Here is a 15,394-nt window from a genome sequence, read left to right on the forward strand (position 1 = left end):
CCCAGCAGGCTCAGGCCAGCGCCCGGCCTGTACGTGGGCTGCTGGTTCCACAGTCTCTGGTCCCTGAGTGAACCTCACTGGCGCTCCTTCCAGCCGCAGGGGTAGAGGGTAGATTGTAGCTGTTTGACTTCCTGCAGTTACATTTGCGTGCGTGTTTAGCATGGTGTCCACACGTGATGTGATAGCTGAGGAGTCTCTGGGGATAGTTTCCCAGAAGGCGTCTTGACGAGCTGTTACAGGTAACACTCTGCAGCTACGGAACGTTCCTGGTGTCACATTTGCGCGGTGGTTTGTGTCCCTGTGGATCCTGTCGCCTGTGTGGCTTCTCTTGGAAGCCAGTCAGTGGGGACGACAGGAGGGCAGTGCTCACCCCCCCACACAGTGGCCGTGGAGGTGACCCCCATAGACTCTGGACCCTTGCCCCATAGCTGGCCTGCCTCAGTGTGTTCGGAGGGGTCAGCTTGAAGGAAAGCAGGCCCGTGATGGCCAGCTGTGTCCGGCTGCCTGTTTTGGGTTCCCCAGCCTGAGCCTCGCTGCCCACCTGAGCTGAGGGAGACCCTTGGGGTGAACATTCCCACTTCCTCCCATGGCTGGGCAGACTCTGTGGCACCAGGGCCCGCGTCTGGGCGGTGTCCAGGTCACGGGATTCGTTTTGCTTCTTGGGGTTTTGTGATTTTTACTTTTGCTTGTCCTCGTAGAATCTGAGGTGCCATTTGTCCTTGGGCACAGCAGTCTTACACCCCTAGAAGTGGCCTGTGTCTCGGGAGCTGATGGACTGAGGGTTCAGCTCTGTGTTTCCTTCCTGCTCTGACGGCCTGGAGTCAGGCACCCAGTTTCCCACTCAGCACCGAGGATGGAGTTTGTGCAGCCTGTGTGTGGCAGGGCCGCCGCTCACTGCAGAGCAGCCCGTCGCCAGGAGCTCTCCTGGGCCAGTTGTCCATCTGGTGCCCCTTCGCTGCACAGCCAGTGCAGATACCATGCGGAGAACTCAGGGACAGACCCAGTTCCTGTGCCCTGCAGGCTTGCCGACCAGTGGGAACCACACACACGTGAGCATAGCACATGCTGTAGTTCTCAAATTCATGGTGGGGTTCAAGTGTCAGATGTCAAGAATCTCGAGATTTACAGGATGATGGTTTGCCAAGTAGAAGAGGGGCCTGGGGTCCCTTTCCAAATAGAAGAGGGGCCTCCCCCCTGTTTTGGGGGAGAAGGAGCAACATTTGTGAAGGCTGGAGGCAGGGTGGCTGGTTTGGGGGTAGCGAGTCATGTATTATGTGAAAGCAAAGGAGAAGAGGTAGAAAGGACTTTTATCAGTCCTAAATCTATGATGATCTGTGGGCTTTATTTGGGATTACTCATTGATTACAAGAAATCCTCTGAGGTGAAGCAGTGGGGCCCAGAGGTTAGTTAGCTCAGGGTAGCACCCTAATGAGGGAAGATGTGGAGGACAGAAGTTCGGGGTGATGGTTCGGAAGACGTTGTCCTGGCCGGTGAGGGCTTTCCGTTGGCAAGTAGCAGGTACGCAGCACGGGCTAGATTCTTGGAGGGCCTTGATGCCCTCGTGCTGGTTGGCAGTAAGAAGGAGAGGACCTCTGGAGGGGTGGCTAGGATGGAGGGGGGTGCATAGGACAAGGGGGGCCTGGGGCAGGGATGAGAGTAGAGAGGCAGGGCTGACGGGGAAGCTGTGCACAAGGACAGCCAATTTCGAGTGTTGGTGTATGGGCCTCAAGCTGCTGCCACAGGAAGGCCGGGTTATTCTTTCCAAGTGTGAGTGAGCCGCCAGGCGCAGAGAGGCTGTCTGAGCTGGAGGCCAGAACGTTCCCTGGAGGGCACATATACCGGGCTCCAGCCCGTTGCAGCCCCTTGTGCACAGCAGCAGAGGGCTTGCTGGGGCGGACGCCGTGTGCGCCTGGGTGCGGGGTCCGTGCGTGACAGCGTGGGGGGTGAGCATTTCCTGCTTAGCTGTGTTGGTGACCTAAGGGTGCAGACGAGTGAAGCCAGACCTTTTCAGGACAGAAGGGATCTAAGATTCCATGTGAATAGGATTTGTAAATTTTGGTTTTGTGTTGTTGATCCTGTGACCTGGGTGTTTGTTCCGCTCTCTCGCTGCTCTGGCCGGAGTCAGGGTGGCTTTCATGCGCCCATCATGCTCCAGGTGACTGCCTGGGCAGTCTTAGGTTTCTCCCGAAGGGACGTTTGCAGAGGGACACGAGTGTCTGGAGTCTCAGAATATCTATCCATACGTTTCCCATTCACTCGGCCCCTATTCTGTCGTTGGAATGGACCTGTGAACACTCCCGTGAATGCTGATGTGTACATAGCAGCCTGCTAATTTTTTCAGTCATTTTTCAAACACTGTATTTATTGGGTCACTTTTTATTTCTGTGCAGTCCTGTGAATTGGTTTCTGCTTTAGCGATTCGGTGTCTTTTCAATTTAGGGAGGCCAGATGCTATTAAGATACTGTGCTCCCTCCACAAATCCGATTGTGTCCGAGACAGTTGCCAGGACGACAGAGTCTTCGCTTTCTCTCCTGCTATTTTTATTTCTTTACTATCGCAAGTTGTTTTTGTCTCAGCACCAAGTTAGCATCGTCTAGAATAGCGATGCTTCCTAGCTGGAATATGTTAACGCCGTGTGCTCTTGCCTCTGTGGGGTTCACTTGGATAAAGACAGACTCGCAGTAAACGGGAAGCCTCGGGGTCAGTTGACCTTAGCCTGCTGACGGAGAAAGCTTCCTAGATTCCTCTTGACGTTCAGGCCTCAGAACTTAATTTGGTACCTGTTTTTTGTGTTAAATTACGGATTCTCCGTTTAGAAGTTGTTCAGTTGAGTGTGAGAGGAAATGCGTGGGGTCTGTAGTTGCCCTTCGCTCGCTGGCCTGGAGGACATGCTCATGTATGCTGCTTCTGCAGCTCTTTGCGGAGCGCGGGACTGAGACTCATCGGTCCGCGTTCCCCGTTGTTTAGCTTCCTGCGTGTGGAAGATAACATGCATCCCCTGGGCAGGAAAGTTAGTGTAAAACATGGACTTCTCACCGGGTGCTCTGGGTTGAGTGTGGTTGCGGATTATCACGTGCTGTCTGGGGCTCTGCTGGTGCCAAGTCACAGGGTGACGTCCTCGCAAACAACCTGACAAACCACGGGTGCCCGGATTTTGCGGTGTGCGCCCTCAGTTCTTCTGTTTGAGAATTTCTAGAAAGAATACTGTTTTCAGGTATTTAAACAAGGGCTTGAGTTATGAGCTTTTCCACTCACAGCTAATATGAGTCATTTAAAGTATACGATACTGTAATACTTACGGCAATGGATTTGGCAGCTAAATATGGATGTATTTGTAACAAACCGTGGTGTTTGTGCTAAAAATAGAAGATACTTATTCTTAAAAAGATGGCTTTTGAAAATTGTCCTTGATAAAACAAGATTGGGGGGTTGATTTCAGAGTTTTTAGACTTGATTTATGCTTAGCAGTAATGGAAAATCGGGGAAATAGTGTATCAAAGAAGTGACTTTACTAAAAAATTTCTATAATGCTCTTTAAAATTAATGAAAAATTCTTAGGGCTCATTAGCATTTATATGCAATAATGGATAACAGAAGTTGGAAGTTGGAATCCCCAAGTCACTCCAAACTTCCTTAGCCGTTTGAGCTCCTCAGAGCATCTGGAAAGAGCAGAGTCTGTTGTACCTGATACAGCCCACTTCCTACCCCCAGTGGGGTGAAACAGATCCAAAACAGGAAGGGTTTCATTTGACCCTTTTTAAAAAAACTCACCTTTTTACAGTCCCATAACAGAGGACTTGATGCTGGAATTAACACATCTATTTTAGTTCTCCAGGAGAACTCAGCTAAGGAACTGTGAGCTCCCGTGAGCACCCCTGACACGCCTGCCTGGAGCCAGAAGTTCTCCAACGGGACTTTGCAGTCAACCTGAAAGGGGGTTGGAGACCCTGAGAGCCCACCCCCCAGGCCAGCGTGGAGTGGGGGCCGGGCCCTGAACACGCCAGGCACCTCACAGCTAGAAACTGGAGAGCAGAGGTCCAGACATAACGGACCGGGGGGCAAACGGAACACTGGGGGGAAGGCATGGAATTCAGTAAAAATGAAGGCAGCGTGCAGGTGAGACAGACAAAGCTATTACGTCATTTCCCAAAGTTACTTCACACTAGGTATTGCGGTTTAATTTTACTAATCTGTATACGGTGTCGTGGAACATATTCCTGGGCTTGAGACTTGAGGGTCCAGCCTGCTGCCTGCAGCTAGGTGGCACGGGCAGGTCACTTGACATCTTCCCAAGGAGAGACAGCACCCACCTGCCCCTCGTGGCATCAGCGTGTGTGAGGTGGTGCTGGTGGTGGGATTGGGTGACTGCCCGCTCGCATTGACAAGCAGGCAAGTGACTGCACTGGGCGCTGAGAGGAGAGACGAGGGAAGAGAGGACACAGTCACCCTGTTGGCGTCAGGGGGCTCCTGGAGGAAGCGGCAGGAGCTGGGCAGGAAGAACTGGCCACTGGAAGTGTCCCCAGAAGAGCAAGGGGCGAAGACGAGGCAGAGGCTGGAATAGCCGGTCACCTGCTCGCTCAGGGAGGGCTGCCTGGGGATGCTTGAGAACCCGCTGCTCGGCCGATGGGGGGGTGCCTGTGCCAGCGCTGGGGCTGGCTCCCCGCTGAGGGCGTCCTGTCACCTGTCCTGGGCCTCTCCGAACGCTCTTCCCCGGCGTGATTTCTCACCAAGCGGCGGTTTGTGCCGCACGTCCCCGCAGAGGCCGTGCTCGAGGATGGCGCCGGCTAGTGAGCGGGGCTGCGAGAGCCAGCGGCCGTCTCGGCAAGAGCCAGAGCCCTGGCCCCGAGGGGTCCGTGCGTGAGTGGATGATTCGGCGGCCTTTGCCACCGCCCTCTGGCCCTGGGGGAGGGGCTTCCCTGGGTAGGGGCGAGGGCTCCTCGAGCGGGGGACCTGCTGTTTCTCACCTCACACTTCAACCTTGTAACAAGTGAGGTTCAGATTTACATCTTTTCTCTTTTCCTGGTTTCTTTTGGCTTAATTGATCATCTTCTTCTACTTTATTTCTGCTGCTAACTCATTAACTGCACCTTCTGGTTTCACCGTTCACGACTGGTCTGGGCTGACAGTGCGTGTCTGTCCCTCGCCAGTGTCTGCTCACGCGTGGCCAGTCACATCCCGCCAGCTCACACGCAGTGGGCTGACTTCTGTCCAGCTCCCCTGGCCTGTGCCATGGTCAGTTACCTTTAAAACAAGCTAAGGTGTTTTTGTGACCTTTGGCCCTGGCTCATAGCTGTGCTGTGTGGTGCGCCATCTCTGCAGGCCCAGGCCTCCGTGTGGCGGCTCTCGGGCGGCCCGAGTCACCTCCTGTGGCAGCTGTTCCCACCGCCCAGGTCTGCTGGCAACACATCGTTAGCTCTTGCTCGAAGAAGATACCCGTACTTCCGTTTGGTTTTCGGAGATGGAGTTACCCAGTATAGACTTCTGAGTTGGCCGTTCATTTCCTCCGACACCCTGAGACCCCTCCTGGACCCCTGGCTGCGCGGCTTCTGTGGACAAGCGTGAAGTCCTCCTGTGTGCCATCCTTGTGCCTGAGGGACCTGTTCTCTCTGGCTGCTTTTGAGACTCTCTCTCCATCTTTTTATTACTACTTCCCCGCCACCTGGTGACCACGTGCTTCCAGGTGGTTTTCTTTGTGCTTATCCTGCTTGGGGTTCACGGAGCGTCTCTGGTGTGAACAGTCCATCATTTCCATATTGTATGTAACTTGTTTAGTTATGATTTCTCCAGATGTTGTTTCTTATTCCCTTTTGGGGACTCTTGATAGTTCGCGACCCACAGGTCACTGAGACTCCATCCGTTTGTTTTTGGCCTTTTCTTTTTCTTTGTTTTTTCTCTTGGATAGTTTCTGTTGTTCTGTCTTCAAGTTCACAGATGTTTTCTTGTGTATATATAATGCGCTATTAGTTACATTGTGTTTGAGTCCTCTGAGAAAGGCAGCCGAGATAGGGTCAGAGGTTGAGGAGACTTTGGGGAAACACCTGTGGAGGGTCAAGGGGAGGGATGTGAGGTGCAGGGGAGCCCGTAGTCCTTGGTGCCATGTGACATCTGGGACAGGAGAGGGAGGGAGGCAGCAGTGCCGGTGGATCTGGCCAGGCCAGCGGGGTGGCCCAGGGCCGGCGGGGTCCTGTGTCCTGCAGGCGGGTGCCTTCCGTGGGGCATGGCCCTGCGTGTGCGGGGGGTGGACACGGGGAGAGCTGGTGCTCTGGGCATGTCAGCAGCATACTGCTGCGGCCGCCACACCCATCCGGTGGCATTTTATTTCAGAAGTCCTGTTTTTTTGTTTTTTTTTTAACTCTAGAAGTTTTGTTTCTTTTTATGTTTTCTGGTTTTCTTATTACTTTCACTTTTCAGTTAATTCCCTGAGCATACTGAATCTTTTTATAATAGCTGTCTCAGCGGTCTTGTTTTCTAATTCATCATCTTTGTTACCTCTGAGTCGGCTTGATCTCTTCTCCCCTGGATACGGGTTACATTTTCCTCTTTCCAGGGCTGGAGACTTTACAGTGGTCGCCGTCCATTGTGAGGTCTCTGTTTTTGCGTACTTGATCTTGTTTCGTTCCTTTGAGGGGCATTAGAGTGTATACTCTGGCAGGGAGCTAAGATACGTGGAAATCAGCTTAAGCTTTTGGGGTCTGGTATCTTAGCTTTCTGGTGAGTCTTGAGCAGCCTGACTTGTAGGGAAGGGTTAGCCTGGTACCTGGGTGTGTGGTGAGCCCTGGCTGCTGGGAGCTCAGTCCCTCAGCCCTAGGGGAGCACCCAGCAGCCCCCAGGAACGCTCTTTCCTCTGGGGTCCTCTGCCCGCCTCCGGGAGCATCACCCGACACGTGCAGGGTCGTGCGCAGCCACAGACCAGGTGTGTCCCCTTCAGTTTGACAGGCCTCCTTTTCTGCCCATGGCCCTCTAGCTCTCCGCCCACGGATGCTAGCCAGCCTGACCTGTTTGTCCAGTGTCCTTGGTGGGGGAAGCTGTGGCCGGTACGTGGCGTGGGTTGGTCTGGTGGCCCTCACGTGGCCTGTCCCCAGCAGAAGAGCTGCGGCCAGGGCTGCTGGGATCCAGGTGGCTGCGGTCAGTGCGGCTGCTCCCACAGGCCGTGCTCTGCACTGTCTTGTCGCCCTCACTGGCCAGCTTGCCCCCTAAGCCACTTCCTTCTCTCTGCTGACCACATCCTGTCTGTACCTGAAGCCTCTGGTCAGGCCCGGTTTCTCCATCCTCCGGCACCTCCGCTTTCTGACTAGCTTTACGTACTCTGTATTTCATGAGGTTAGAGAAAATGGGATTTATTCGTGCCCCTCAAGACCACTAGGACACAGTGTGCTTCACATGTAGAAGGAACTCAAGAGTTTTTTCCCAGGAGAGTGAGTGAATGTGTGTAATGTACTCTCATCTGGGTCTTTCCAAGCCACTGGCATGTGAGGCTCTGTGGAGCGTCCCCGCTGTGTGCGAGAGGGAAGCGACTGGGAGAAGCCTCCGTGTGTCACCTCCAACCTCGTTAGCCACCTCAGGGCACAGATCCCAACCTGGCTTGTAGCACCTTTGCATACAAAAGGTACCTGTTTCTGCCACCTCTGAAGCCTCCCCTGGAGCTGCCTGGCTCACTTGTCCCCTAATCTCCTTGTCACCTTGGTCACTTTCTCTTAGGGCAACGGGCATTTTTTTTAAGACGAGCCAGAGAATAAATAGTTGAGCTTTGCAGGCCCCGCCCCCTCTGTCACAAGGACGCAGTTCTGCCGCGGGGTGGAGTGCAAGCAAGTGGCAGGACCTAGCCCCAGCGAACCTTGTTTGTATAGAACAGTCGTCAGCCGGATTTGGTCTGCGGGCCGTAGTTTGCTGACCCTGCACTAGGCAGTAAATAACAAGGGAACGTGGGAGCCCTGACTCACCCACACAATGTGAGCAGAGCGTCATCATCTGGACCAGAGTCTTCTGCATATTAAAACCCATTCTGATTGCTGTGTCAGCATCTGTTGTTTATTTTCTCCTTAAGTAAGCAGTTCCAGTTCTACAAGTTCACCTTAAGCACATAAATCTGGAGGGGCACGTCGAAGGGTTATTTCTCATCAGGAGCGCTCAGAGCAGGGGTTGGCCACTTGGGAGGTGATGGGCCCATGGGTGCGTGTGCGGGGCCAGCGGGGCTGGCGGCCTAGTGGGTCGGGGCGGACTCAGAGCCGGAGGACATGGGTTTGCATTCTAGCTCCATGGACATTCTAGCTGTTGGCCTGGACAAGCTACTCAGCCTTTCTTTTGTGGAAAAGGAAGAATGAAAGAAAGAAAGAAAGGAAGGAAGGAAAGGAGGAAGGGAGGAAGGAGAAAGAAAGGAAGGAGGGAGGGAGGGAGGAAGGAAGGAAAGAAAAAGAAAGAAAGAAAGAAATCTGTGTGCTAGAAAATACGAAACGTATGAAAAGTATGCAGTTAGCACTAACTGACCTTCCTTGTCCCCCAGCCCCCAGGGCCCTGAGAGGCAGCCCTGCGAGAATTTGCTTCTGCATGTGCCCTCCCAGGGCTGGTGTGCCAGCTGTGCGTGCGTGTGCGTGCGTGCGTGTGCGTGCGTGTGCATGCGTGGCTGGGGGTTTTCCAGGAAGCCGTCGCGTGCTACTTACCAGGAGGGTCAGGGATATCGCAGTTTCCACAGTTGTAAATGTTAGTTGAAATTAGGCATGACCTTTGAGACACAGATTTTGTACAATTAAATAATCTGGGGAAATTGGGAATGATTTTGCAAACACTGTGGTGCCCTGACTCTTTTCGTCTGTCCTGTGCCAGTCAGGATGGTGCCACCAGGAGGAGACTTGACCCTGGGGAGGAAGCTGCTGTGCATCCAGGCTCCTGGTCTCTGGGCTGCAGGGCTGCATGCCTCCCCCACAACCCTGACGGGGGCCGCGCAGGGGGACCCTGGGGGGAAGCCCAACCTCATGCCCCTCCAGGAGAGCAGCGGCCTCTCTGGGCGGCCCCCCGGCACAGGCTGCTGGGCTCATGGGGGCGTGGGGCCCACTCAGCACGGAGAGCCCCAGGTGGGCCAGTTCACCACCCTTTTGGGCACAGGGCAGCTTGGCCACCCCATGGACGAGAGATGTGAATCTGCATCTTTGTGGTTTGCCGAGTTTTTCTCTTTAGTAAACTCACTCTTCGACTTTGAATGGAAAATGGGGAAGGTGGGGAGACAGCCTCCTGAAAGTATTAGACTGGGCACGGTGCCTCCAAGTCAGATGTCTAGCGCCCTTGTCCTCAGGTGCTGTGTGCCACGTGGGACTGCGGACAGGGGGCGCTGGAGCCTGGGCGGCCTTGGTTGTCTTCCTTCCTCCCTCCCCGGTGTCCCTGCCGCCGGGCCCAGGCCACTTCAGTGTGCGCACCCCTCCTGCTGCTCCTCCTCCTTCCCTTCCCTGTCCACCTCCTCCTCTCTGCTCCTGCTCCCCCCCTCTCCTTCCCCCTTCCCCCACCCCGCTGCCGCCTTCCTCCCCTTCCTCCCCTCCCCCACTCCCCTGCTTCTCTAAACACGTCATAAGTAACCGTTGACGTAATACTTCCACAGAGCTTTTGAATGAAAACCTGTAGGTAGTGAAGAGGGGGCCTTCCACTAGTCAGAATTTCTTCTGAAATATTTTCCTGTGCAAGAAGGAAGAAATTAAGATTAGAAGTAAGTTCAGCTGGGAGAACCAAAAAACACAAGCTAGAATATTTGTGGCTTGAATAAACTAGGTGGTTATTTCTCCTGCACAAGGCTGGCGGCCCGTGCTCTGGAGGCACTTGGCAGCCCCGTCCCACAGAGCTCTCCTGGCTGTGCCGCAGCGCTCGCCAGGGGTGGCCCTTGTCTGTGTGGGCGGGCCGGTGCCCACCTTCCGGGGAGCGGGTGAGGGGCCGAAGGAAGAGTAGGAGGTACGGAGCGGGGTGGGCTGACGGCCCTTTCCCCAGCAGCGCACCTGCAGGCAGGTGTGCGGGGAGGGATGGTTCCTGAGTGCTGCTCCCCGTGTGGGAAGGTGGCGACACACTCTCTTCTCGGGATATCACAGGCGTGTTCTCTCATGTGACAGGTGTGAACCGGGTTTTGGTGGTTTGCAGGTTTATTCAAATGAGCAGATGCGGATAGGAAGTGTCGGAAAAGAAAAAGCTTATTTCTGCATTCCCTCGGTATGAAATGTTCCGAACAGAAACTCTCCCTGGGGTCTCTGTTAGCTTAAACGTGCTGGAAAGGGACCCTGAGGATCTGGGAAATCAGAGGCCAGCGAACCGCCAGCCCGAGTGGTCCCGGGAGCAGGTGTGTGAGGTCGTGCGCAGCTGCTGCTGGTCTGCCCGCTTTTAGTTGCTCGGTGGCTTAAAATCCGCCATGCCAAGACGTGAGCAGAGCCCCGCTGCTGCTGCTCGCCAGCCCTTCCTCTCGGCTGCGCTCTGGGACATCTCAGAGCCCCGGGGACTCCACTGATGGAGGCTGGGGACTGCTGCCGCTCAGCGGCTCGCCGCAGGCATGGGTGACATTTGAGAGCCTTCCCGAGCTCTTCCCCTGACAGGTCAGCTCTCTGTTCCCTGCACACAGTGCCTGGGGGTGGTCCTTCAGGAAGAGAAGTCCCTTTCTGGTAGGCCCACTGTTGGGACGCTGCAAAGCCACACTGCTCTTTCCTGCTGGGGCTGTTGTGCCGTGGCGGCCGTTTGCTGGGTGTTCCTGGATGGGGGCCCCGGGCGGGGGCGGGGGGCGGGGGGCGTGAGCCCAGGGCGCTCCGGCCTGCCCTCCCTCCTTAGCCTGTTCTCAGCAGGCTGCCCACTGTCTCCCGCGGCCGGGGCCTCTCCATCAGCGTGCCCCATAGTGTGAACAGAAGTGCCCCAGTGTCTCCATCGCGAAGAGCAGAGCATTCCTATGTGTGCCCTGGGAAGCTGCTCACCTGTGTTGTCTCAGGGCTCCGGAGGTCGGGAGTAGGAGATCAGGGTGTTGGCCGCGCTGTGTTCCTTGTGGACACTTGAGGGGAGGGTCTGCTTCCTGCCCGCTTCCAGCTTCTGGAGGCAGCTGCACCCTGTGGTTCGTGGCCCCATCACCCGGCCTCTGCGTCCGTGGTCTCATCTCCTCCTCTGGTCTGACCTTCTCATGGGCCCCTTGTGCCGACCCTGGGCCTTCGTGGACAATCCAAGTGATCCGCAAAGCCCCCTGTGCCGTGTGAGGTCTCGCAGGCACAGGATCTGGGGGTTGGGGCATTGCTCTGCCTGACAGTTCCCCCTCCCTGGCACAGGGGCTGTCACCCCCACTCTTAGGGTGCGGACACACTCGCTCTTAGTCATCGTCATAGTCCCAGCTTCCCCGAGCTGCCCCGTCCCTGCCCAGACCCTCTTCATCCACAGGTCAGTGTCTCCATGCAGCTTCCCTGCACTCTTCCCCGGGCACCCTCATCAGTTTGGGTGGCGTCCCCTCTGGGCTGCTGGGTGGTGGCAGCGTACCCGTGGATCCTCAGCACAGCCCTGCCTCTGCAGCCTCAGACAACTTTCCCGCTGCCCCTCACCTTCTCCACGCAGTGTCTGCAGCCAGGTTGGGCGCTCATCTTCCCTGGGGCCACCACCTGCCCTCCCCCTGCTCCTCTGGTACGCAGGGCTTCCCGGGGCCCGAGGAAGCCAGACACAGGTGTTAGTCCCTGTGGCCCTCACCCGGGCGCACTGCGGCGCCTGCACCCACCTTACTCCCAAGTGCATGTTGGGATCAGAGAGCAGAAAAACCGACATCTTCCTAACACTTGCCGCATCTTGTGGCCTGTACAGCAACCCGGGCACCTGCCCCCACCCCCCCAGAGTGCCCCCCTCTCTGCGGGCAGCCACACGCACACGCCCCCCGCTGGGCTCCCTGTGCTGCTGCCATGGCCGTGGGGCTGTGAGGCCTGCTCCCTTGCCAGTCTCTCCCCAAGACTCTGGGCTCCTGGGGAGCTGGGTCTCATCTTTTGTCTTCCTTTTGCATTCCCAGAATGCTCCTGGCACGTTGGATGGCCCCATTAACAGGGTCTCCTGGGCCAAAAAGCAGCCAGCCTACACTGGTCCTCCGCTCTGAAATGCACAGGCTTAGCACCTCCATCAGCCCCCCGCCAGCCCCCCGCCAGCCCGACCTCCTCTGCGGGCTACAGAATCCCCCTGCAAACCTGCGTGACCCGCATGGGAGAGGGCGTGGGTGCGGGGCCTCAAGCCAGCCAGTCGTCAGAACTCAGTCTGCTCTTGGTGGCGTGCGGAGCCCCCGACTGCCCTTGCTGTGGCTGCACTTGGATGCCTTTTGCTGAGTAGGAGAAGGGGAGACTGATTTATTTTTTTAAATACTTTAGTACTTAAGGGCAAAACGTGGAAGGTTTTTGTATGTAGTATGTACAAATCTGTTTATCCACATTGATTTGAAAATATGAAAAAGTAAATTCAGTGTTTTGTTCGCACTCATGTAACATGGCAAAACAGTGTGCTCGAGTGTTTCCCTGGCCGTGCGCAGCTCCGTTGCAGGCCCACCCTGCGCTGTGGCCACCAGAGCCCACGGCCCCTGGCTCTTGCCGCAGACTCCTTTGCCTGTGGGAGTGGGCCTGAGGCCGTGTGGCATGGTGTCTTGGGGCACCGTGGGAGGGCCAGCAGGAGACCTCTGTCCTCCCAGTCCCGTTGCCACCCCGACAGACAGTCCTCCCGGGTCCGGTCCGCTTCCTCCCCCGCTCCTGGGAGCTCCCACTGAGCTGGGGCCTGGTGTCCACCACTCTCCTTTATCCGCTTCCGTAACCTGCCCCAGAGATTGCGGAGGGCGGAGGGCCCCGTGGTGAACTCACCTGAGCTCTCCCGAGAGTGTGCTGTTCCAGCCAGAACGCTGCCGAAAGCAGTGCCCTCCGCAGGTGTGAGTAGGTTTTTCCAGTCATGACCCTCAAAGCCTGAGAACAGACATGCTGCTTCCCAGGCCAGAGGCCACCCAAGGCAGCTGCATGTTGTGGGCGCGCGTGGGCCAGCTGGGCTCTGTTCCCGTGGGGAGCTCACACTCGCAGCGGGATATGCCATCGAGCAGGCCGCTGCGGCGAGCTGGGGGCTCGAGTGCCTTGTGAACCCTTGTGACCGTGGCCTTCCCTCCCACAGCTGCCGGGCCGCAAGTACTGCCCCGGGTACAACGCGGACGTGGGCGACAAGTGGATCTGGCTGAAGTGATGGGCCGTCCTCCATGGTCTGCATCCCGATGGCGAGGACACTCCCTGTCTGCCCCGCTCCTGTGGACTCCGTGCTTTACAGTGTGAGGTTAGGGGGCGGGTAAACAGCCCGAAAGCGGCACCGTGGGAGAATTGGCCTGGCCGGGAGCAGGCTGCCCTGTAGAGTAGCTGGCGAGGGATGGGGCCTCTTGGTTTAGGAGGCTTTGCGGCCTTCTGGCTTTATTTGGCAATGATCCATAATTATCACTGGGAAGAAAAATCTGCTATTAAAGACCAGATATTACTGGAAGAATTTCGTTTCATTACAGTTGTGTTGTGGGTCGTGCAGAGTTGGTACTTGGTTTCTTCAGACATCAGGAAATGAAACTGATGCCACGGCGTTTCCCTCCATCCTCCCTCTGCACCCGCACGCGTCACATAAGTGTGTGCACACACGTGTTTGCTTACACGTCTCTGACTGTGTACTATGATGGGTTTGCTTTATTGAGACGGAGGCCAGGACTCCGAGGGTTTCTGAAGCGCTGATCCCACCTGATTTGGCGGCATAGTCACGGCCGGGTGAGCGGGGACGACGTGAGGGGGAGAGGCCAGAGCCGGGAAGAGGTCCCCACGTGTTTACGGAGCTGGCCTTGACATTCCTCCCTGGGAAGGGAGCGCAGGTTCAGGAAGCACAGGAACGAGCTCTGGACGGAGAGGAAAACTTGTTGCGAGCTCCTTGTAGAGGTGAGTGTTTCAGGGCGGCTGGCGGCTGTGAGCGGAGAGCCCTCTCCCTTGGAGCTGCCCCCCCCCCCCCCCCGGCCGCTCACAGGCCCCCGGCCGCCCGCCCCCCGTTGAAATTCAGGTACTTGAAGTTCATGCAGCATAGAGTTCGGTTTCTCGGCCACACGGGCTTCACTGGCCGCCGCTTGGGCACCCGCTCCCCGTGCTCGCCCAGGTGCTCAGTGGGCACCCGCCTGCTGTCCAGTAGTGCTCAGTGCAGAGGCGCCGCAGACCGCTCTCCGGCCCCTCCCCCTCCCTGCCTTCCCTTCCTCTGCTCCCCTCCCCCTCCCCTCCCTCTCTTCCTGCCCTCCATCGCCCCCCTCCTCCCTCCTCTTCTCTCTCTCCTGTGTGCCCCTACTCCTCCTCCCTCCCCTCCCCTGCTCTCCTCCCCTCTTCTCTTTCCTTCCTTTCCCCTTCCCTTCTTACTTTTTGGGGAGAGGGTTTTTAACAGTTGAAAAGAAAGTCTCCCCGCGGCGTCTGAGTTGGAGTCAGACTTCAGTGTGGAAGCTCTGCGTTTCCCTGAGACACCCTGCTTTAATTGCTGCATGGGAGTGCGCGGCACCCAGCCAGCTGTGGGGTGTCTTTGGACTGAGTGCCTCACAAACCATTAAGGAGAGGAGGAAGCAAAAGAAAAACATCTTTAATTATCTTGGCTGTCCCTGATGTCTCGGCCGTACTGAGCTCGCTCTCCACGGCAGCATCCCCAACGGCTGGCGGGCCTGCCGTGGGGTCAGGACTGCTGGGGCGGGAGCCGGCTCGCTCCGAGCGCAGACTCGTCCCTCCCAGCTTGTGCGCGCACGGCACCGGGGGCCGCGGTGGGGCCCGAGTCTCACCCCTGGGGTGCGCGCTCCCTGCCGGCCTGCACACTTGGTGGTTTGCAGGTGCTGAGAAAGGCTCCATGTCACTTCCCCGTGCTTCCCGTGTGAGTACTGGGCAGGGAAAAGCAAATAAACAGTGACCCAGCCTTCTCTCCAAGTGGAGACCTGGAGGGTTTCGTGGACGCCCGTGTCAGGTCTCCTTACTTCAGAGCAGCCATGATTTAGTTTCACAAAAATGCTATAACGCCTAAAAGCTGCAGAGCTGAAATAACGTCACGTGTGTTTAAATACTCCGTGTTGGAAGGTTCAGTGCTTCAAGGACCAGGAGCGATGTCGGTGTGGCCATGTGCTTTCAGAGGGAATTAGTTACTTATGTCCACCTCGCAAGCAGGCCTCGCCGGGTGCTCCTGAGGCCGCCTGGCTCTGCCAGCCCCGCTCCTGCAGACGAGGTGCGTGGCCAGAGCAGCAGGTGAGGAGGCTTCCCCCTCAACGAGCAGGTGTGGCAGCAGACTCTGGTTACGTTGGGTTCTGGACTACAGCAGAGACAAAGGAAGCTCCTGTCCTGCTTGCCAAAACCCATCTTGTTTGTCAGAAGCCCAGGTTTTTCAACAGCCGGCTGGCCACTCATTTGG

General features: G+C 56.7%; 1 protein-coding gene across 1 annotated transcript in view; it reads left to right on the top strand.

Annotated features, from left to right (window-relative positions):
• NDUFA10 (NADH:ubiquinone oxidoreductase subunit A10) overlaps nucleotides 1-13,477 on the top strand; it is a 53,470-nt gene extending 39,993 nt beyond the window's left edge. Inside the window, exon 10 of the mRNA XM_028105189.2 lies at nucleotides 13,118-13,477. Coding sequence (XP_027960990.1) covers nucleotides 13,118-13,186 — 69 coding nt within the window. The 3' untranslated portion in view covers nucleotides 13,187-13,477. The remainder of the gene's footprint in view (nucleotides 1-13,117) is intronic.
• Nucleotides 13,478-15,394: the final 1,917 nt, after the last annotated feature.

This window comes from Eumetopias jubatus, unplaced genomic scaffold (genome assembly GCF_037043125.1).
Source record: "Eumetopias jubatus isolate StellerSeaLion01/CBP00866 unplaced genomic scaffold, mEumJub1_p1.0 scaffold_3, whole genome shotgun sequence".
Lineage (NCBI taxonomy): Eukaryota > Metazoa > Chordata > Mammalia > Carnivora > Otariidae > Eumetopias > Eumetopias jubatus.